Here is a 23,264-nt window from a genome sequence, read left to right as displayed (position 1 = left end):
TTTTTACGTGGGTTATTCTTCAGGATAAAAATAACCCTAAGACAGACTTTCCTGAGAGCTCAATATACTCCTCTGGAAGGTGAATGGCCACTGGCAGGTGCCTGGAACTTGACACCCTTGTTTAAGTAAGTTTTGGCCCATCAGCAAACCAGGTAGAAACTGGGGGTAAACTGTTGAGGGTCCCCAAAGGCTCCTTCACAACCCTAAGGAAAAGACATTTAACTTTCACTGCCCAAAAGTAGTTATATTAAAAAGGCATAGGTGGGACATTGTAAATTAAGGACTTTCACTGCACGGGCAGTGGGGGCCGGGGTGCCCCCCTTCCCTAAAGTATTTCAGTTACACAGAGTGATTTGCCAAAGTGACTCATCGTAAGTACCTATAAAGTGACTGACGGGCAACTGACCGATTAGGAAGATACTCAGACCACTTAACCAAACCAGTGTAACTTATAATCTCGATTGCTGGTAAGAGAACCCATTCATTGAACACTTACCATGCACCAAACACACGCTAGGTGCTATCACACGCTCTAATCATCGCAAGCCTGCCAAGCACACTGAAGAAACTATGAGATTCAGAAAGGGTGAGTACATCATGTCAGGTCACACAGCAACAGGAACCGGATGCAAACCAGGTCTGACATCAAAGCCCACACAGGACTTGCTGGAACGTTTAAAGAATCAGACCCTAAACTTTGTGACAATCGATACGCTACAGGTTGAACAATTTTTACACTTCTCTGTAGGTTAGACTGCAAGAAAAAAGTTTTTTTTTAAAAAAATGAGGGGCGTCTGGGCGGCTCAGTCGGTTAAGCATCCGACTTTGGCTCAGGTCGTGATCTCGCGGTTCGTGAGTTCAAGCCCCGCATCGGGCTCTGTGCTGACAGCTCAGAGCCTGGAGCCTGTTTCAGATTCTGTGTCTCCCTCTCTCTCTCTGACCCTCCCCCGTTCATGCTCTGTCTCTCTCTGTCTCAAAAATAAATAAACGTTGGGGCGCCTGGGTGGCTCAGTCGGTTAAGCGGCCGACTTCCGCTCAGGTCGTGATCTCGCAGTTCGTGAGTTCAAGCCCCGCGTCGGGCTCTGTGCTGACAGCTCAGAGCCTGGAGCCTGTTTCAGATTCTGTGTCTCCCTCTCTCTGACCCTCCCCCATTCATGCTCTGTCTCTCCCTGTCTCAAAAATAAATAAACGTTAAAAAAAATTTTTTTTTTAAATAAATAAACGTTAAAAAAAAATGAAATGCACAAGAGGGCAAAATAATGCAGGTTCTGGAGGCAGACTGCGCAGGTTCAAATCCTGGCTCCCCCGCTTACAAGTTGTGTGACCTTGGAATAGTTTAACTTCCCTGCACCCCAATTTCCAGTAGTACAATGGGAACGATAATAGACCGTATCTCCTTAGGCAATGGGCCAGATTGGGCAAGAAATCTACATAAAGCCTTTAGAATCAAGCCTGGCATGGGCTGAACCTCAGATGTTGGATGGTGTTACTTCTTCCTGGGTACTAGACGGGGCCAGTCGGCTTAGGCCTGCTATTTAAGTAACTTATTTGCATAAAGCCCAGACTCGGCCACTTTGTGTCTCCAAGCCTCACTGTATAGTTCCTTCCTGTCACTAATATCTCACACCTGCTCTGTGGCACTAAGCTCTGGGCCTCCACTTCCCATTTGTAAAATGAGGTGATTAGCCCAGCTTATCTTCTGGCTTGGCAATCGAGAATTCTTAACAATTCAGGCCCTAGAAACTTCATAACCGCCCTGAAACATTAACAGATAACACACTCTCATTTTCCTAAAATCTTCTTTTCGTGTTACATGTAAATACCTATTTTGATGGCACATCTTCTCCAAGGTCTCAAAGCTCTGTGAGCACCCACAATATGCTCGGCAGGTGTCCCCTGTGTTGAGGCTGGGGACACGATGATCAGGAGCTTTGACCAACAGGGGAGACATATTCTGAAACAAGCTGCCCTGAGAAGCAGGTCCTCAGCGTCAGCAAGAACTTCAACAGAACACAAGCGAGGGGACACGCAGGCACGAAAGACAGGCCTTCACACACTGGACAGAGGGGAGGAGGGCAGTGGGGTAGTGGGGTGGAGGGGTGGAGGGGCGGAGGGGCAGAGAGGAATGGCAGGGTCAACAGAAGCCAAGTGGGGCAGCACTGAGGCTAAATGTGAGAGGGTGGGCTGGAGGCAGATGTTGAAAACTCAGTTTCACAAGCACGAAGCAAAGTGCTCACCAGGAACCTGCTGGGACCGTGGAGGACACCAAGGCCCAGTGACCCGGCCCGCCAGCTGGGTGACTTGACCACTTACTTCACTTCTTTAATTTCTCCCAAAGGATGCAGTCACTCAATAACCCTGAGCCCCAAGTACATGCCAGGTGCTCATTAGGGTTGGGGATCAGCTGGAGCCCACAATCCAAAGGGGTCAAATATATACAACTGGGGGCGCCTGGGGGGCTCAGTCGGTTGAGCGTCCAACTTCGGCTCAAGTCATGATCTCACAGTCTGTGAGTTCGAGCCCCGCGTTGGGCTCTGTGCTGACAGCTCGGAGCCTGGAGCCTGGAGCCTGCTTCGGATTCTGTCTCCCTCTCTCTCTGCCCCTCCCCCCTCATGCTCTATCTCTCTCTCTCTCTCTGTCAAAAATAAATAAACATTAATATATATATATATATATATATATATATACATATACACACACACACACACACACACACACACACAACTAAGCCTGGGGGGGAGGGGCGGGCAGGTGGTTAAGAAGTCGGGAAGAAATCACAGGCAAACCTGAGACATGGGTTGGTACTGGCCAGATAAACTGGGCAAGGGGCAGCGTTCCAGAACTCCTCTAAGGACCAGCCCTTTGCAAGGAGTAGCAAAGCACTTAACAGTGTGCCGATGCAACCCTTCTATAAAGGAAGCCAAGACAACGAGGTGCCAACATCGTGCTGGTAGGGTCCCAACACGCCAGCCTCAACTAGCCTCAGTAAATAAAGTGAAGCCGATGCGCAGGAGCCTCCTGCACAGAGAACTTTCCAAAGCAAAGCTTTCAATTCCGTCCTGGAGAAAATGGTGCTGTGCAATTTTAAGACGAAAAGCGGGGGCGGGGGATGGTTCTGGCCAGGTAAGGCTCTGGCCACTAAAATGCGCACCACCCAGCCTGGGGTCTGGGGCCTGGGGTCTGCGGGGGGCCAGTCCTCCCGCTTCCTGCGGAAGCTAACTCCTCAAGGCCTCACCCCTGCTTCTTCACCGCAGCTCCCCGCCCAGAGAGGGCCGCCTGCGGAGCGCCCCGAACGCCAGCTCCACACCAGCTCCGGCCCCTTCCCCCTTCGGCCGGGAAGGGGCCCGGGGCTCGGGGTCTCCCGCACACAGGGAGTCTGTGGCCCAGGAAAGGGGGTCTCTGAGGCCGAAGGAGTTCCTGGACAGGGACGGGGGGTCTGAGGATGAGGGGGTTCCGCGGTCTAGCGACAGCAGGTCCGAAAAAGAAGGAGGTCGGGAGTTCCGTCCCAGGAGCCGGGGGGGAGGGGGGGACCCCCGGACGCCAGTGGCCCCCAGGTGGAGGGGCCCCGGGTTTCGGTGGTTCCCGAAGTGGAGGGCGCACAGGGGTCGGGGACCCCGAAGCGGAGGGGGACCCGGGGTTAGGAGGCCCCGAGGTGGAGAGGGTCCCGAAGTGGAGGGGTCTCCCGGGGGTCGATGGCCCCCCGATGGTGCACAGGGTCCTGGAGGTCGGCGGTCAGGGACCCGCAAGGTGGAGGGGTCCCTGCAGGGCAGCATGCGCGCGCCAAGCCAGCTCCCCTCCGGCCCGGGGAGCCCCGCGCGTCTGAAGGACAAAACTTTTCGTCAAGTTCCGGAAAAGGAGCGTGTCGCGCGCGCGTCTCTCGGAGAGGCTGACGAGCCGGGAGCCGCCGGGCCCCGCAACGTCGCCCGGGCCCCACGCTCTCCCCCGGTGCGGGGGGCGGCGGCGGCCAGGCGGCAAGGGGGCCGCCGGTGCAGGACCCGAACCCGCGCGCCCGGGCCCGGCCCGCCTCCCGCTCCCGCCGACGCAGCAGCAGGTGGCAGCAGCCCCGCGCGTCCCGTCCCCCACCCTCCCGCGCGGCGCGGCCCCCGCCGGAGGCGCTCAGTACCGGAGTTAGCGCGGCTCCGACGCCATCTCCGGGGCCCGCGGGCCCGCAGCCCAGGACCCCCGGGACCCGCGACTTGTGCGGCGAGGACGCTGGGCGCGCGGCAGGCTGTGGGCCGGGCAGGCAGGTGCGCGCGAGCTGCCCGGGGCCAACAGCGGCGCGCGCCCTCGCCCCGCCCCCTGATCCGCTCCGCCCCCTGATCCGCTCCGCCCCGCGAGCCCTCGCCCCGCCCCCTGCCGGCCGCCGCCGCTCTTCCGCCCGGCTGCCGCCCCCCGCCGCGCCGCCGCCGCTCCTCGAGCTCGACGCTCGCCCTGCTGCCACTCCTCGGCCGCTCGCCCGCCCCCTGCGGGCCCCGGAGCGGCGTCGCCGACCCTTTTCTCTCCCGAGGGCCCAGCGGAGCCTCGAGGGGAGGCCCGAGAGGATCTTCGTGTCCGCACAGCGCCGGTGGACTCCCGCCAGGGGCCTCCGTACCTGGTCGGCTCCACCCGCGGCCATCTTGGAAGTGGGAAGCGGCCGGGAGGGGGAAGGGGCACGAGCGGGCAGGGACCAGGCCTGAGGAGCCGAGCGGCGGAGCGCATCGATGGGCTCCCCTGCCCTGGGGCAGGTGTGCGAGGCGGGCGGACCCAGGCCAGGCCCCGGTCATCCTGGCCTGGCCTTAAGTCTCTCGGTCTGTTAAACGGGCTTTTCTGGTAGTTCTCCTTTGTCGAGCTGTGACACGGTGCTTAGCGCCGTTGTTCCCAGACTTGGCTGCGCCTTAGTATCGCCTGAGGATTTTGAAAATTCCGACGCCCGTGCGGCGCCCCACGCCGATTAAATCACAGTCTCCAGAGGCAAGATAGTTTGGGAACCGCTGGCCTGGCGTGTGTGTGCGTTATTTGGCATCAGCATTGCAGAAACTCCAGAGACAGGGTCTGTGATCATACAGAGTGGGAGAGGAGGTCGCAGGCTGCAGGTCCCAGGAGGAACAGGCAGGGAGAGAGGTCAGAAGCCAGATGCTGGGCCCGGACAGCCTTCCAGGACCATGCAAAGCCCTGAATGAGAACGCTCTCCTTAGCTGGTTAACTGATCCTTGCTCGTCCCCCTTCCAGAATCTAGGCTCCCGGGGCCAAAGCGGGCTTATCCTGTGTACTGCTAGATTCCCTGGGCCTGGCACATAGTTGGGGCACTTAAATATTTGTTGAATTGTTATATTCTGGGGACACGGAGAGCAGAAGACAGACTTAAGTGGCTGGGACCCAGGAGCCCTGAGGGCTGTCACTGGCAGAATTACCAGAGCGGAAACCTCAGGCGATCAGCTAAATCTAAAGGAGGATTTGAACTGGCAGAGGGTCAGGGACAGGAAGGGTAATCTCTCCTTCACGGAAAGCATCTGGAAGCCTGCATTGGAGGATTACTTTGCCCGGAGCTGTGGTCATTAGTGTTGGCCAAGGAACCCCTAGCTTGTTTCTCCTGCCTGCGTGCTAGGTCTAAAAACTCAGCAACTGTTAGTTACAATGGCAGGAGGGGCCTCTTACAGTGCTTGGTGCATAATAGAAGTTTTACAAATGCCTACATTTCTGGGTGGTATTAAGGAAAAATAATGCCAGGTCTCCTTCAAACCCCAACATGCCTTCCCCAGCTTATTAAAGAAACAACAACAAAAAAAAACCCCACTAACAGGAAAGTACAGACTTGCTTCTGACCTGACTTAATTAGCAATTTAATAAACAGGATTAACGTCTGCTTTTACAGTGTTCCTTGCAACTCCCCAAATCCCTTCCAGCCCTCATTCTGAGTCTTAGGGTTTTAAAACCCCACAATGACTAGGAACCATTGTTCTGAATCCAGAACCAAACAAATTCATGACCCACAGACTTGCCTTTGGCGCCCTCTGTCTGCCTTTTCCTCACCCTTTCCCCCATCCTGCTGCCCACCCCCAGCTCCCTGCCCAAGCCCAGAGTCCCTCCCTGGGCCCCCCGCGCCAGTCATTGACACCCTCAGGGAGTCTAACAAAATTAAAAGCACAAGGAACTAGATAAGCTGCGTGGGCGTTCGCACTCCTCCCGGAACCCTAGCATCTCCCAGCCCCCATCTGTGATACGGACACAATTATGTAGGGTGTCCCACCTCTGCCGCCTCACTGCTGACTGCCTTGGCGAAGCCATCCGGGCTCCCCCGTGCAGACTGGACCCCGGAATTTCCCAGAATGATGCTCACTACAGTGGTTCCCGTGAGGGCCGCAAAGCCATTGCAGAGGATCGAGCGGTGGCCGTCAGCTCCCTCCGCTCAGTTTCAGGCCTGGGACTGGCCGACCCCTCCCCGGCTGTGCCCAGAAGCCTTCCCGCCCGCCCCAGCTTGCCCCACCTACAAGGCTCACGGCACCTTCACCGCCCAAGTTGTGTGAGGGTTAGAGACAAAGGAAATGGCAGTGACAGCTAAATGTAAAAAATTGTCTGGCTTTGTCAGTTTCTGGCATGTTTGAGGAGCTCTTGGCACCTCCCCAGTAATATAATGCGCAGAAAGTGTGTTGGTCAAAGGTGGGGGGAGGGGTGCTGGGAGTCCTCAGAGACCCCACCCCATGGAAGGTCATCTTCAAGCCTTGACCTCTGAGCCTCCCTGGCAGGGAGGCTTCCTAAGCAGGAGCAGGTGTCTGATACCCATAGAAACCACCCCTATACCAGCCCCATGCTGGGCTCTGGCCACACCAGAGCCACTGACACCCCACAGTTCCTGCCCTCACGATCCCCAGTCTCAAGGGGCGGATAGACAGGTCACCTCCAAATTCAGCCCCATCTCCTTGTAGGGAACATGGTTAACCGACCAGATGCAGACCCCAGAGGGACATAAGCACAGCGTCAGGACGCTGACAGGTCCTCAAGGCCATCCCTCAGAGGGGAAACTGAGGCCCAGAGGGCAAGTGGGGTAGGAGGTGGGCACAGGACGCGACCAGAGGTCTCCTGCCCTGCCAAACCACCTTTGCATCCCTTCTCAGGAGAGGGGGATCTAGTCTCCCAAACACACATTTTCTCAGACTCTTCCTCAGCCCCCAAATGTGAGCTCCATAAATATTTGTTGATGGATGAATAAATGTTGCCCGTGGCTGGCCCCGTAGCCGGTGCCATCCCAGCTGCTCTGTGCCCTCCTGGCTGTTCACCCCATTAGCACAGTTGAGCCCCACAGCCTACCAAGCTGGCTCAGTGACTGGCCTTTTGCAGGTAAGGAAACGGGCGCTGGGCAGTGAGGCTGCTCGGCCGGGAGCCCCAAGCTTGTTTTCCGCTGTGCAGAAGCTCTCGCCCGCTCGCCATCCTCCCGCCCACCCTCCGCCACCCCAGCCTCTGTTCAGAGCCACCAGGGCCAGACTGTCCCCACGAGGTGGAGGCGGATTGAACAGCTTGGTTTCTTTCAAAGGAGCATCCCCCTGGCCACGCGTTTTCAGAAATCCACCAGAAAGCATGTCCTTTCTGCCTTTATTCCTTGTTGCGTTAACCTCCTTCACCACGGACATGGGAGCGCTCATTTTCTTGGAAACAGTGCCTGGAATTTGGGGTTCTCTTGTTGCTTCTGGAAATCGAGCGAAATGATTAAAAAACAACAACAGAAAACGGAGACGGGGCTAGCCCCGAGAGCCGGAGGTCAGCCTTCCCACAACCTCAGGCCCAGAGAAGAAAACCAGAGACAGAGACTGAAAAGTGCCAGAACCAGAGAAGCCACCGTGAGCCTCCGCACTTTGCTGCGAGAAGCAGGCCTCAGGCCCTCACCCCAGAGCCATCAACCGGTACTCTACCCACTGTTTTTTTTGTTTTGGCTTTTTAAAGTTTATTTTTCGAGAGAGCGAGAAAGAGCGGGGGAGGGGCAGAGAGCAGGAAACAGAATCCCAAGCAGGCTCCGCACCGCCAGCCACAGAGCTGGACTTGGGGCTCGATCTCATGAACCCCGTGAGATGCTGCCCTGAGCCGAAACCGAGCCTGGGACGCTTAACCAACCGAGCTGGTGCCCCACTCACAGTTTTAACGGGTGCGGTGACCTGTTTCCTACCAGTAGTAGATTAAAATCAGTGAATGCAGGGAGGCAGAACTGGTAGTAACACAGTCACGAACAAGGGAAGGCACGGCTCCAAAAAAGGAGAAAGCAAAAAAAAAAAAATTATAACATAGAATCTCTTTGGTGTAATAACACACCTGAAAGGAGCTACCCTGATAAAGTTGCCCCAGGGGCCTGGGCGGCTCACTCAGTTAAGCGTCTGACTTCAGCTCAGGTCATGATCTCAAGGTCTGTGGGTTCAAGCCCCGTGTCACGTTCTGTGCTGACAGCTCAGAGCCTGGACCCTGCTTTGGATTCTGTGTCTCCCTCTCTCTCCGCCTCACCTGCCCACGCTCCTCTCTCTCTCTCAAAAAGAAATTTAAAACAACATTACAGTATAATCAAAGAGTATGGAATATTCCACAGGCATTAACAGGAAGAAACGCTGACGTGAGTATCAGAACACAAATGATTATCTTCTGTCCCTACACACTTTGAAACCGTTAGATTTCCCGACAAGTACGTGCTCTGTTTATAACGAAGACGTACTAAGATGTTCACTGATGGGGAACCAGTGGATTTGAAAAAGCACAGTCAACCTTCGGATGAGGGCTGTGCGGCCCGGGCCCCGTCGTACGGAAGCCCTGAGATAAACGAGGCAAACCCCATTCCCGGGCTCGTGCTCCGAGAGGCTGGGGACTCCGCGCACCGCCAGACAACGCAACAGAGCCGCGTGCCCGAGGTCTGCGTGGTCCACGCTCTGCAACAGCGTCTCCAACCATTCTAGAAACCCTATGAGGCTATACTGTTGCCCCATTTTACTGGGAACGCTTGACCCCAGGTGGATCTGGCCCCACATCAAAGGTCGCTCATTCCCAGAGCACCCCACATAATAGATGAGAAAAAGTGAGTTACGATGAAACCAGTGGACCTTCCAACTTATGGAATGCATGGCCTTGCTGGGGCGAGGGGGAGCCCCCCGGGGGCCCCCTGGGGCCTCTGGCTTCCTGAATCTTAAGAGGTGCCCAGGACTGGAGGCCTTTAAGGCTGTGGGTATGAAGGAAACAGAAAGTGCCTGGGGGTGGAGATCCGCGTTCCAGCATACCACAGTGGAATTTTCCAAATAGCCTCGTTTTTTAAAGGCATCACTCAGTCGCCTGCCACTGCCACCATCAGAAAGCAGAGCCTGATTTAGAAGCTGTGGGGTCAGGCCCCACGTGGGAGCGCACGAGGAGGGTGCAGAGGGGGCAGCTCCGTCCCACACGTGATGATCCACCGTGGGCCACCCCTCGTGGCCACCCGTGAGGCTCCGTCACCGGGCCCGAGGTCTCTCCAGACTCAACCCAGACTACCTGGGTTGTCCTCACATCCGAGCTGTTGCCCCGGCTCCGCCCTCTACCCGGAAGCCCTGACTCCCTTCTTGCTCTAGGTCCCGGGCCCTCCAGTGAGTGACTCCCAGTGTTACCCTGGGTGCCGCCGTCCCCCAGCAACCGCACCACGTTGGGCTCCTGGCCGCCCTCCCGGATACCCCGTTGCCTTGTAGGGTCTCCGCACAGTCCTCCGGTCCCTTGCAGGCAGCCGGAACCCACACCGAGGAGGGCAGACCGCAAAGCCCCACTGAGCCCTGCACCTCACGTGTGTCTGCTCCCTTCATCCCCGCACCTGCCTGGGTCACAGAGAAGAAACTGAGGCTCAGACAGGGGAACCTTCCAGGCCAAGGCCCCACAGCAGCTAAGTACACGGGCAGGATCTGAACCTCCTGCCCCAGGGGGTGAGACCCCACCCACACTACACTCACCCCTCGCTGAGTCTTGGTTTGCTCACCTGTAAAATGGGGATGGCCGTCGATCACCACATCCGTGGGCTCTTGGGAGGACTTGGGAAGACAGGGCTCCTGGGGAGACGGGGGGCCGAGTGGGATCAGGGAGGGGCAGGTGGGGGTCCGCACGTAGGAGGGGGCACGCGCAGCACCACTCAGAGGAGGTGAGGGGGTGGGTTCCGGGGCGCATGGACTCGGGTCCACACTCTGGGGGACACAGAGGCCGGCCAGCCTGCCTCAGCTCCCCATCAGTGCTCCAAGCAGGTGTCTGAACCGAAAACGTACAAGTGCAAGAGGCCCCCACAAGCCCCTCCAGAGGCTTATGCGGGGAGACCACGGAGGGTGAGAAAAGAGGCCCAGGTTCAGAGCCAGGACCCGGGGCGCCGTCCCAGGCTAACGGCTCACTACACCGGTGTGCTGATGCGGGAGGGGAGGGGAGTTTAACACATCTGGCGGGAGCCCCGAGGTCTGAAGGGTGGGAAGGCTCTTCTGTCTGCCCCGCATCAGCCTGGCCCTGGGAAGTGAAGCCCAGCAAGGCTTTGGGCCACCCGTGTAGGGGCGCGGACACTGACCCCTCCCTGGGGCAGACAGGGCGTGAAAGCCTTGCTGTCCGTCGGCCTCTAGGAACCCAGGGGAGGGGCGCCAGTGCAGGCAGGGGTCTGCAGGCTCCAGGCTCCAAGCTGTGTCAGCCCAGAGCCCCACGCGGGGCTCGAACCCACCAACTGGGACATTCGAAGTCGGACGCTTAACCGCCTGAGCCACCCAGGTGGCCCGGCAACGGTCCCTTCTGACCCCACCTGGAATCGTCAGAGTTAGGCTCCACTGCTGAGCGAAAACCTCACTTTCCCCACTTCTGACTTACTTGTTTTCATCTTCAGAACCAGTGTAATTGTGGAAGGTGTCAAATCTCTACCAAGGAGAGATCACGGTGCAGTGAAGCCCCAGGCCCGCAGCTCAACCCTGACCCTCCCCACACACGGGGTCTATTTTCCCTGCACTTTGAAGTGTATCTCAGGTCACAGCCTGGTCTATGCACATCCCCGGCAGCAGTCTTTTTCTTGGCCTTCTTCTGTGTTTCGATTCCTGTTTCAGAGAATGGTGGAGGCTGGTGAAGAAATACGGACCGTGTCGGGCCACGCTGGTCTCCTCCGTGTCGCCCAGTGTCGGTGGATGTGCTGCTCAAGTGGGCACAAAACTGTCAGCACACCTGATAAAATTAACAAGAATTCCTCAATATATCCCAACGTCCCAATTATCTTTAAAAATGTCTTTTTATAGCAGCCAAATCAAGTTTCAAAGGCAACAAACTGCACTTGGTACATAGATCTCCTACATCCCTTTAAATCTAAATAGTTCCCCCTTTGATGGGGCGCCTGGGGGGCTCAGCCGGTTAAGCGTCCGACTTCGGCTCAGGTCATGATTTCACCGTCTGTGAGTTTGAGCCCCGAGTCGGGCTCTGTGCTGACAGCTGGGAGCCCGGAGCCTGCTTCGGATTGTGTCTCCCTCTCTCTCTGCCCCTCCCCTGCTCATGTGTCTCTCTCTCTCATAAAATAAATAAACATTAAAAAATTAAAAAAGGGGCGCCTGGGTGGCGCAGTCGGTTAAGCGTCCGACTTCAGCCAGGTCACGATCTCGCGGTCCGTGAGTTCGAGCCCCGCGTCGGGCTCTGGGCTGATGGCTCAGAGCCTGGAGCCTGTTTCCGATTCTGTGTCTCCCTCTCTCTCTGCCCCTCCCCCGTTCATGCTCTGTCTCTCTCTGTCCCAAAAATAAATAAACGTTGAAAAAAAATTTAAAAAAAAAATAAAAAATTAAAAAAAAATAGTTCCCCCTTTGAAACAAAAGCAAAAATGAACTCTTGGGACCTCATCAAGATAAAAAGCTTCTGCAGACAGAAAGAAACAAGCAACAACACTAAAAGGCAGCTGATGGAAGGGAAGAAGATATTTGCAAATGACATATTGGATAAAGGGTTAACCGACTATAAAGAACTTATCAAACTCAACACCCCCCCCAAAAAAAATAATAATCCAGTGAAGAAATGGGCAAAAGACATGAACAGACACTGCTCCAAAGAAGACATCCAGATGGCCAACAGACACATGAAAAGATGCTCCACGTCACTCATCATCAGGGAAATAGAAATCAAAACCACCATGAGATACCACCTCGCACCTGTCAGAATGGCTAACATGAACAACTCAGGCAACAACAGATGTTGGCGAGGAAGCGGAGAGAGGGGAACCCTCTTGCGCCATCGGTGGGAGTGCAAACTGGTCCAGCCACTCTGGAGAGCAGTGTGGAGATCCCTCAGCAAGTTGAAAATAGAACTACCCTAAGACGAGCAAGTGCACTACCAGTCGTATCAAGAATGAAATGTTGCCATTCGCCACGACATGGATGGTTCTAGAGTGTATTCCACTACGCAAAATAAGTCAGAGAAAGACAAATACCGTATGATTACTTTCCTACATGGAATCTAAGAAACAAAACAGAGGAACATAGGGGACAGGTGGGAACAGAAGAGAGGGAAACTATAGGAGTCTCTCTTTTTTCAGAAGAATCTATTCATTTTTTTTAAGTTTATTTTTATCTATCTTGAGAGAGAGATAGAAAGCAAGCAAGGGAGGGGCAGAGAGAGAGAGAATCCCAAGCAGGCTCTGTGCTGTCAGTGCAGAGTTGGACGTGGGGTTCGAACTCACGAACCGTGAGATCATGACCTGAGCCGAAATCAAGAGTCGGATGCTTACCCGACAGACACACCCAGATGCCCCCAAATCATAAGGGACTCTTAATGATAGAGAAAAAACTGAGGGCTGATGGAGGGAGGTGGGTGGAGGATGGGCTGGATGGGTGATGGGCATTAAGGAGGGCACTTGTGATGAATCACTAGATTCTATTCCTGAAACCAATCATTGCACTCTATGTTAACTAACTAGAATTTAAACAAAAATTTGAAAAGAAAGACAAATAAATAGTTCCTCCTTTGTTTCTCCTGTGCCATATATTTGTTGGTGACACTGGATCGCGTATCTTGTGGAATTTTCCACATTGTGGATTCGCCTGGTGGTGGCATTTAGCAAGCTCCTCTCCCCCCACCATTTCCTACAAACTTAGACTTTCATCTCAAGCAGTGGTTCTCAGCCGAGGGCGATTTTGCCCCCAGAGGACATTTGGCCAAGTCCTCTGAAACGGGTCCCTTGGGAAGCTCTGATTTGGGGACAGAAGCAGGGACCCGTCTCGGGGTCACTCCGAGAGCCCAAATGTGTACTTCCTATATGTCCCATGAGGAGTCAGCGGCTCGCCTCACTTTGAGTGATGTCACCTTGGACTAGCGGCTCCCCATGTTGTCAGTGTCACCACCTGATGGGTTAGCATCATCTTGGTCTAACCACGAGGGCTGCAGAATACGGGGAGACCTGTTATTTTTAGCGTAATGCAGTTATGACTTTAATGCTCCCTCACACACAGTTTACAAAGGGCTTTTCCATCCAGGACCAAATAGCCAAACTCACTGCTATGCTGGAGGTGGGCTGGATGATCTCCGAATGATTTTCTCCAGACGAGGAGTCGGGTCAGAACAGGGACACGGACTGTGTAAGACCCCGTAGGTCAGCAATGGCACCAGGCTAAGCCCAGACAGGTTCACCTGCCCAGAGCTCCATTCACAGGAGTCTCCTGAGCTCGCCCGACTGTAGGAAAGGGAGGAAATGCCACCGCGAGCCTCTTTTAAAAGCTGCAAAAGTTCTAGAAGATTCTTTCGTGTCAGCTGATTCTAAAATCTCTATCCATAGGTGGGGGGGATGGGCTAAACGGGTGATGGGCATTAAGGGGGGAGGGCACCTGTGATGAATGCTGGGTTTTAATTTTTTTTTTTTTTCAACGTTTATTTATTTTTGGGACAGAGAGAGACAGAGCATGAACGGGGGAGGGGCAGAGAGAGAGGGAGACACAGAATTGGAAACAGGCTCCAGGCTCTGAGCCATCAGCCCAGAGCCCGACGCGGGGCTCGAACTCCCGGACCGCGAGATCGTGACCTGGCTGAAGTCGGACGCTTAACCGACTGCGCCACCCAGGCGCCCCGCTGGGTTTTATATGTAAGTGATGAATCACTCAGTTTTACACCTGAAACCATTGTTACACTGTATGTTAAACTAGCTTGGATTTAAATAGAATTTAAAAATTATATAAAAACAAAAATGCTCTTAAAAAATAAAATAAAAGAATCCCCATCCAACCTCGGAGACCACTGTTCCGCCCAGAACGAAATGGTGCCCCTGTTCACACCCCTTCATGCTCCCTGTGACCTCTAGGATGAACCCTTCCCAAGAGGCATTCAAGGCCCCTCACAGACTGACCCCTCCCACCTCCGTCTCTTCCCGAATCACCGTCCCCACCCCCGCCATCCCCACCTGGACGCTGCCGGTCGGACTCCCATCCACTCACAGAGATGCTGGTGTGGTTTGACCAGTTGACTCTGGTGGCCACTAGAGGGGAAATCGCACCTTCTCAGCACCTATACGTGCTTTCCTCTAAACCTGGCATAGGTCTCCCCTTTCTGGTGTTACAGAGGAGGAAACTGAGGCTGGAGAGTGTGAATGGCTTGCCAAGGGCCACATGGCTCGAGTTAGGACTAATGGCTGCAGGCGGTTGGCCCTGGGAAGGGAGGGTGGAGGCTCCTCACTGCACACTCCATCCGGTTTCCTAGGCCCAGGGAGGCTGTGCCCGAGCAGCGGTTTCCCCTGCTTTCCGCGATCGGTGGCCAAAGCCGGAAAGCCAGACGCTGCCAAGAAGGAAACCACTCTGTCAGCTGCCCATCTGGACAGTGATGGCCGGAGACAGAGCCTCTCCAGATGAAACGGGTAACTCACTCTGGAGGAAGGGCCACGCTCCCTCCGAGTGTGTAGAATCAGCGGTCGTGCCTCCCTCCTCCCCGTGCCCTGCCCGGAGATGCCACATGACCTTGGCGAGGCCGCCCGGCCGGTCGGGGCCGAGCTGGGCCTCACCACCAGCCTCACCGCGGGACTTCCCGTGGCCCCAGACGGGCTGCCAGGCAGGGAAATTCAGGGGTAAGATAAGGAAGAGCCTTCTGATGTAGAGGGCTCCCAGGACTTGGAGGGGTCCTCACCCCTGCCCTCAAACCCCTTTAGGAATGGTCGTGGCTCGGGTGGGCTGGACAGACCCTCTGAAGGTTACGTAGGAGAGATGGAGAGGACGCTGTAGGACCTTTATCGCCAAAGAACCAGGGCTGAAGGAGGTTTACGGACTTAGAAAAATAAAACGTATTACCGGCACCAGCTTTAGGGCCTGGCGCACAGTAGGATCCTCATACAGATCTGTTGAACAAATGAATGCTTCCAAACCCTATTTGAGACTAAGGCCAGAGATCAATGTTTCTTCCCAATTAGCAGCTTAATGCCAACATGAAGACACCCGGGCCCCCAAAAGACCCCAACTCGCGGTCCCCAAGGCTCACCAGCCTTGTCCGGGTAACAATGTCACCCGTGATGGCACTCAGTTTGGGAGAAGCGTATGTGAGTGGGGGTGACCCAGGTTCAGCGTGAGGAAGTCACCCAGAGATCAGTGTCTCTCCACTTCCTTCCCCCTCCCCCCTGCTCAGGAAGGGGCGGTGCAGGTGGGGGGTGGGCGTCTGGGCACACTGGAGGGGGGTGGTGGGGAGGAGCCCAGGACCACCAGGCCGGCATCCTGGCGAGGCCCTTATGCAGTGAAGGGCGGGGGGGGGGGGGGGGGGGGGGTCGGCCAGGAGGCGGCTGCCAGGTGCCTGCAGGCTCCCCAGGGTGGGGTATCGAGGCCTTGCAGGTGGGGGGTTGGGGGGGTAGCGACCAGATCAGGAGCGCAGGGCAGCGAGGAGCCAAGGGCCAGGTCTGCCACTGACAGTTGGGGGTCCCACACGTCTCTGAGCATTTCCCCGGTCCGTGATCACTGGGCCGGAGCGAGGCCTGAGAGCGGAGGCGCGTCAGGTGGCCTAGCAGGGAGCCAGGGCACCGGGCTGCCCTTTATCGCTGGCTGGCAGCGTGCGTTTGCAGGAGGATGTGGTGGACACGGTTGACATTTGTGACCAGCAGGAGTTGGGGCCCCTGGCCTGTGAGAGGAGCCGGAGTCAAGCCCGGAAGGGGGTCAGGACTTGCCCGAGGCCCTCGATGACCCCCGGGGAGCCGTGGGGTGGAGCCTGGGATTTAGGGCACCCGGGCCAGGCCTCCTTCAATGCCCCTTCCTCTTCTGCAAAGGGAGAGAGCAGCAAAGGAAGAAGCCGTCCCCTGGCTGGGCCAGCGGCCTCAGGCTCCCCCACCAGGCCAGGCCCACGGTGGGTCAGGTTCCCACGGGGGTCTCCCCTCTGCCTGGGGGTCTGAGGAGGGGCTGGGGCAGTGGAGGAGGGGCGGCCACAGGGGCGGGAAGGCGGGCCCCGGACCCCAGACCCTGCGGCAGACTGCGAGCTCGGCACGGGACGGGCCTGGATGGCTGGGAAGGGCCCGGACGCCGGGGACGGGCTCTGGCTGAGGCAGTGGTCGGGTCAGAGCAGGAGCCCGGGGGTCGGCGGGGGAAGTGGGGCTGACTGGCCCACGACACAGGGGTGTGTGGAGCGGGACAGAAGCCTGCGGAGATGGAACTCCCCGGACTGTGCCATGAAGTGGCCCCGCGTCTCAGCTGCAGCCGCCCACGTGCCTGCCCCCTCACCCCAGACTCCGCTCTGACGGGCCCCCCGGCCCGGACACCACCCGGAGCAGGGGGGGACAGTGGGACCTCACCCCTGAGGCCGGGGCTTTGCTCCCCCCGCCATCGATGCAGCAGGGGAAGGAAGGGGCCGCCTGGGGATGGGAGCTCCTTCCGAGAGGTACTGACAGGGGTGCGACAGCCTCCCGGGCGGCCGCTCCAGGACCGCACCTCGCGGACTGTGTCCTCGCTGCCCGGCTGTGCCAGTTCCTCTTTACAACCGACTCCACGGGACGCGCGGTTACGGTCGCCACTTACACGCAGTTCAAATCTTGGCTCCACCTTTCAGCGGGTGCCAGACCTTAGCGAGTGCCTCGGTTTTGCCGCCTGTAAAACGGGGCAAACGCACCCACCTCGCGGGGTTAACAGGGCAGGACACCTGGAAGAAGGCCACAGGCAGGCGGACACCGTCCCGGTGTGAGGCGGTGGCATCCCCGCCAGTCACCGCTCGTTCAGTCGGGTGGGGCGACCGCTCTGGACCGCGTCTCTCCCACACCAGTGACGCAAGGCCGGTGGCGGGAAGCTGGGGGCGGCTGTGACACGGCAGCTCCCTTCCCGGCCTCTGTGCCCGCAACAGAGCCCGCCCGTGATGCCATCCACCCGCCGGCTGGGCCCTTCTTTCCGTTCCTGGACTGCCGGGCAGACACAGGCCACCGGGCGCTGCACGGCCACTTACCCACGTGCCCGGAGTCTGCCGGGGGTGGCGTCTGCGGTCACAGGAGTAGCACTCGGCTGTGATGTCACAGTCCCGGGGACAGAGCCCAAGCTCCGGGTGGTCACGCGAGGAGCAGAGGCCCAGCCGGCACCCCCACCCCACGCTGGCAGGTGCGGGCACCCGGGAAGCAAGTACGCGGGCCACGGGGCGCAGCTTCCGGGGACGATCCGCGCACCTGCACAGGGGACCTCCCGGCTGCGCTAACATCCTCCACTCCTGCCTCGGGCACTTCCGGGGAGCTCGCTCTCCGCGCCACCTCCCCGCCCGAGTGGGCACTGCTGCTCTACCGGTGCGGGCTCAGGTCACACCCCTGCAGTCATGATTAAGGTAGACAGATCCTGAGGGCGCCTGGAGGGGGCTCAGTCGGTTAAGCGCCTGACTCCTGGTTTCGGCTCAGGTCGCGATCTCACGGTTTGGGAGTTTGAGTCCCGCGTCGGGCTTCACGCTGACGGTGCGGAGCCTGCTTGGGATTCTCTCTCTCCCTCTCTGCCCCTCCCCCTGCTCACTTTCCCTCTCAAAACAAATGTTAAAAACTTAAAAATAAATAAATAAAGAGGTAGATCCTGGAGGTCTCCTGAATCCCAGCGACCGGTCAGTCAGAAGCTAACACTGAGAGTGCTTACTAGGCAGGAGACCCTGTTGTAAGCATTTGACTTGCATCAGTTTACCCAATGTCACACAGCCAGCAGTTGGATCTAGGTTTCCACATTAAGAGGGCCCTTATCCAGGGGTCGCTTCAGATATGGGGCGCAGGGCGGGGGGGGGGGGGGGCACGGGATAGGGGCTTTATGACAAAAGGAGTTGGGGCAGCCGTCCAACTAGCTGGTAAAAAATGAGGCTGAATCCTTAAGCCTCGCTCCTGGTATAAAATACACACGCTTCAAGGATCAACTCTACAGGGGCACCTGGCTGGGCCAGTCGGTAGAGCACACGACTCTTGATCTCCGTCCAGGTCGTGAGTTCAAGTCCCACCACGGGGCATGAAGCTTACTTAAGGAAAAAAAAAAAAAAATCAATTCTACATAAAGTATATGGGTTTTAGAAAAACACAGAAGCGTATTTTTATACTCTTTTAAAGGTGAAGAAAGCATTTAAAAAACATGCCTACACATCCCAGAAACCATAAAAAAATGGATAAAACAAAATTTAAATGATTCTCCTCCGCCCCAGATTGAAGACAATGCCAACCTGAAAAGGCACCGGCCTCAAATAACCCGAGCTGAGTGTCCGCCGACAGGTGGAGAGAAACAGGACGCACAAGGGGCGGGGGACGCTGTGACAGGCACGGGTGCTGCACAGGCTGGGGGTCTCCCTTCAGGAGTGAGTGTACAAGGGCACACGGGTTTGAAGGTGTCCGCAGAAGTGCTATTCAGGATACGGAATACACATAAAAGGAACGTTCTTAAATGTTGAGCAATGAGGAAAGTGTTGTACCTACAGACTGGAATAACGCAGCTATAAAAAGCTAAACAGGTCTACAATTCCTGCCACGAAAAGACATCTGAGTGAACACCTATTTCCCACGTCACGGGGCAGTGTAGTTCCACCTTGTGCTATAAGCTTCTCTCTGTATGTTCAAATATACATTCAGCCGTTGAGAAAAGTGTTTTTGCAGAAATGTTAGCAGCGACCATCTCACGGCGATGGAAGTAGAGTTTTCCCTTATACTTTTAAAAATACACCGATTTCTTTTTCTACGATAAACATCGATGTTTATATGTACTCCCCGCCCCCTCCCCCCGGAACAAAAAGACGAAGTTTTGTCTACAGCTACAGACAGAAATCCGTGTTCTGTGCAAGATTCAGGTAGTAGTTGGGGGGGAGGGAGGAGGGATGGACCCATTTCTCAGCAGACCACCCCCCTCCCTCTGCAGCAAAGCAGCAGGCCAACACTTTGAGCGAGGCCCGTAAGAGCTAAATCAGCTTCTTCTGAACGAGGTGAACCGGCCACTTCCCACCTCCCGCCGCACGGAGCTGAGACAGGCCGCGGCTCTTCAGAAAAGAGCCTTTGCTGTGATAAATGAAGACAGCCAACCGTTTTTCAAATTTTTTATTTGGTGTTAACTCCACAAGAAAACAAAAAATCAGTTACTCTGGTGTACGTGAAATCAGAACAATACAACCACGGGGAAACAATCTCAGCCCAGGAATGGAAAACGGGTACTTCAGTGCTACGGGTACGCAATGCGCTTCATACCACAGTGCGTTTCAGCGTTTTGCCAACTTTTTAAAAAATGCTTTTTCTTTGTGATCATCCATTCACAAAACTAAAAACCACACTTTCAACTCTGCTGCTGAAAGCCTCCAGGCTTCAGCCACTTAGCTATGAAAACAAATAAATACATAATCTGTTAATCCCCCTGCCCACTTATAATCCAACCCCATCCCCCCGCCTCCCGCCCCCCCCCCCCCCCCCCCCCCGTGGAAGATACAGGGTCTTCCTACCGGTGCGAAGGGAAGTCGGCACCTTTGCCACCTGGAGCCCTGTCTTGATAAAAAGCAGCTGTCCAAAATCAACTGAGCTAAAGGTTGTGTCTGAAATATATTTATTTGGTCTCTGCTACATTAAGCAACGATTTCTAGAATGATCGTCACCGTAGTGATTTTAGGAATTTACAACTTCCAATTCTTTTTTGCCTTTGCTGTTAAATTGTATTTCAGTGCAGATGCTAATCACTTTTTAGGAAGCTCCGGAAGAAAGAAAAATACATAAAACCTTATAAAGTCTGTAAATAAATAACAGCAACGTAAACCTTACACACGCGCGCACACACGCACACACACGCACACACACCCACTTTAAAGTGTCAAAAGATGTGCTGTATAAAAACAAACCCTGCCGTGTGGCGAGATCCGAGCCAACCGTCCATCAGGTCTCTCACAGCGACGACACACACAACCGGGACGACCCCACAGCCTCGGGGTCGCTCGCCCGTGTCATCAACGACGAGAAGGGCAACACCACCCAGTGCTCAAAGCACATCAGGGATTCCTCGGCCACTTCGCCCCCAGCCGGTCACCGCACGCGTGTGCTGCCCGCCAAGGGCAGTGGTGACGCGGTCTCGTCTGTGTCACGCTTTTCTGCCATTCCTGACGATACAGACATGCCAAACTGATGCTACAAATTAGGTTGTTTTGTTTTGTCTTTTTCGTAAGGAGTTAGTTTAAAAGGAAACACAATCTGGTTTTACAAACACCGCTCCTCCCAGCTTCACCTGCTGCCCGGCGGCGTGAAAGCGCGAGGAAGTGGCCATCATGAGTGGACGGGACTGGTGTGAGACGGACTGACCCCTGGGTCCCCACGAGAGTGGAAAGCGAGTCCCATGAAGCAATCGCACAGGTATGGGAGAAACTGTTACTCCCCCCGCCCCCAACCCACCACACAGAACTTGCCCAGAACATTCTCTCAAACACAAAATGAGATCTAAGCTCTACTAAAATCACAGCCACAACGGGAGCTAGCTGCAGCAGCCGAGGTTTCTTCGGGGTGACGAGGTGGCCTTTACTGCACGTCAGACGTTTATCATTTAGAGTTCTGGAGGCTTCGAGTCAATGGAGGTCACCAGCAAACCATAATTTGCAACTAAGATCCAAACCACAAACAACCCGGAAGGGGTGTTTTGGCATAAACGTAACTGCAACGTAAGAACGGGCTGGGGGTACGCTCTCTACCCCGCTGGGCCTCGTACGCCACCCGACACCCCAAAGCCTTGGCTCCTTCAGCTAGCAAGAAATCACACACCATAGTATCTTCCATGATACTTGAGGGGGAAAATCCTAAGATAGAAAACACAGTATCGTGTAAGTCTCTAAAAGCACACCCTTGCGGTTCCTACTTCAAATGTACATGAGATCTGACTGAATGAAGACCGTGGATGAGTCACTCATGCTTCCCTCCTGCCTTCAGGAAGGCACCGATCCATTGCAGGGGTAGGTGTCTATGTCCCAGTTCTTAGAGAACAAAGCCTAAAGGTCCCAAAGCTCAAGTCTCTGGAGAGCGGAAGTGGTTGCGGACACCGCGGTGCTAGGGTAACAGTGACCGGGCTGCAGCCAGCAGGACCGTAGCTGCAGTCAAGATGCGGAACGCAGGGCTACTCCTAGACAAGCACATGCACACCCATTCTGGATTTGACAACACAATCTAGTCTATTTCAAATAGCCAAGAATTTAACAGCTTGGAGGAAAAAAAAAAAAAAAGTTCAACAGGATAGCTGTCCTCAACTCTAAAATAAGCAAGAAGAGAAAGATAATTACTGATCTGAATCAGTTAATTGAAGAAGAACCCTAAGTTGTTGTTTTAGATTAACAGGCCTCACAAAAGGGTAATTTGCCATCACAGATCGTTTTCAAAAATTAATTTGCACTACGCTGCAGGTTTAGAGATGAGTTCGAGAAAAGAGCTCCTCTTCGCCAGGGTCCGCCCACTCGCCCCCACCGTCCGAGCCGGAGCCTTCCGAGCCGGAGCTGGCGCTGGAGGAGATCTTTCTGTGGAAGCCGTTGGGTTTTGCTCCGGCATTTCTCTCTCCTGCACACCTTGCTTCATAAACAGAAGACACCTGGGATGAAAGGAACAGTTTCAACAGATCAAAAGCCAGGTTTTTTTCACAAGGGCTACGCGAAATACTCTTGACACAGAGATCAAGTAACAAGTCCATGGTTTTCTCGGGGAGAGTTACACACCATGAAGTTTCGCTGCTTCAAAGCAAAACCACCTCTCCTTCCTGATCCGTAAGGCGTCCAGAACCCTAACTCGGTATGTTCGGTCCCTGGGACAAAACGTTCTGTATGTCAGGGCTGCCCAGAAACAGCAGTCTAAGTGCCGACCACGGGTGGGGACGAGGCTGGGCGCGGGGACCCCCGCCCTGCCGTGTCTCCCTGCCACGTGGGGAGAGCCCCCAGCAAGCAGACCAACCAACGCAACCACACGCTGCGGTGCAAACCAGGCGACGTGGCCAACGGGGAAGGGGAGAAAGGACACACACACACACTCCAGACAGGTGGGCAGGGAAAGAGCTCTTCCAAAGAGTCCTCAGCTGAAGGTGGAGGTGGAAAAGTGAGCCCCGTAGGAGTAAGAGCCAGAGGTTGTCCGGGAGCCTGGCCTCAGACACGGAGTCCTACAAACCCCCTGTCGTGTGGGACAGTCCCCCCACCCCCCCACACACCAGGTGGTCAGCACCTCTGTCCCCCAGGACACTAAATGCAAATGGCAGCCCTTCCCTAGTCACAGGAACGACCAGTGCCCGCCCCCAACTCAGGCAGAGTGATCAGCAACAGCACCCTCCCTCCACAGCAACTAGCGATGGTCCCTGACCCCCGAGGCGACTACCAAGGCCTCCTTCCCTCCCCCAACAGTAGCCGGCAATGTGCCAACCCCCACCGGCCGCTTCCCCCCCCCCCCCCCCCGTCACCTTAATTAGCAACGTCCCCACCCCCATAGCAACCAGCTCGCCCCGTCACGGCAACCAGCGGCACCCCCTCCCCCCGGCCACGGGAACTAGCAGCCCCCCGGTCATACTTATGACACCCCCACACCCCCATTTCCAGTTGGGCAGCGCCACCCCTGGTTGGGCCCCTGAGGCGGAAGCAGAAAGACAGCTGCGCGGAAGGAGGGAGAAGGGAGGGTGCGAGGCCAGAGGCACACGAGGGCAGAGCGCAGTGACAAGAGGCCACCGTTGTTAGGAGCGTGAGTCGCAGAGTCCCAGCAGAGGCTACGGCTCAGGTCTGCACTTGCGGCCAGACACGCGGTCCCCAGTCTGTGCGGAACAGCACAGTGGCGGCACCGGTCGGGCATCGCGAGGGCCAGCGAGGGGACACCCGACCCGGACGGGGCACGGGTGACGAGGCGGAAAGAGGTGCAACAGCTGACGGGTGGGGCGGGACGG

General features: G+C 56.0%; 2 protein-coding genes across 10 annotated transcripts in view; both read right to left on the bottom strand.

Moving 5' to 3' along the window:
* The window catches only part of TBC1D14 (TBC1 domain family member 14), a 111,974-nt gene extending 107,742 nt beyond the window's left edge, over window positions 1-4,232 (bottom strand). The window contains exon 1 of the mRNA XM_030314266.1: window positions 4,124-4,232. The gene's annotated coding sequence lies outside the window, so the exon portion shown is untranslated. The remainder of the gene's footprint in view (window positions 1-4,123) is intronic.
* Window positions 4,233-7,549: 3,317 nt separating this feature from the next.
* KIAA0232 (KIAA0232 ortholog) overlaps window positions 7,550-23,264 on the bottom strand; it is a 99,707-nt gene continuing 83,992 nt past the window's right edge. For 5 of the 9 annotated variants that reach the window (XM_030314256.1, XM_030314255.1, XM_030314254.2 and 2 more), the window contains one exon: window positions 19,915-21,938. In XM_030314256.1, the coding sequence (XP_030170116.1) occupies window positions 21,759-21,938 (180 nt within the window). In that variant the 3' untranslated portion in view covers window positions 19,915-21,758. Of the gene's footprint in view, window positions 7,661-9,943; window positions 11,146-19,416; window positions 19,728-19,914; window positions 21,969-23,140; window positions 23,153-23,264 lie in introns of those variants that run through there. The other 4 variants (XR_003968515.1, XM_030314262.2, XM_030314261.2 and 1 more) reach the window with 4 other exon arrangements.

The sequence above is a fragment of the Lynx canadensis genome, chromosome B1 (genome assembly GCF_007474595.2).
Source record: "Lynx canadensis isolate LIC74 chromosome B1, mLynCan4.pri.v2, whole genome shotgun sequence".
Lineage (NCBI taxonomy): Eukaryota > Metazoa > Chordata > Mammalia > Carnivora > Felidae > Lynx > Lynx canadensis.
The sequence above is the reverse complement of the archived record's forward strand: the minus strand, read 5'-3'. Positions and strand labels throughout refer to the sequence as shown.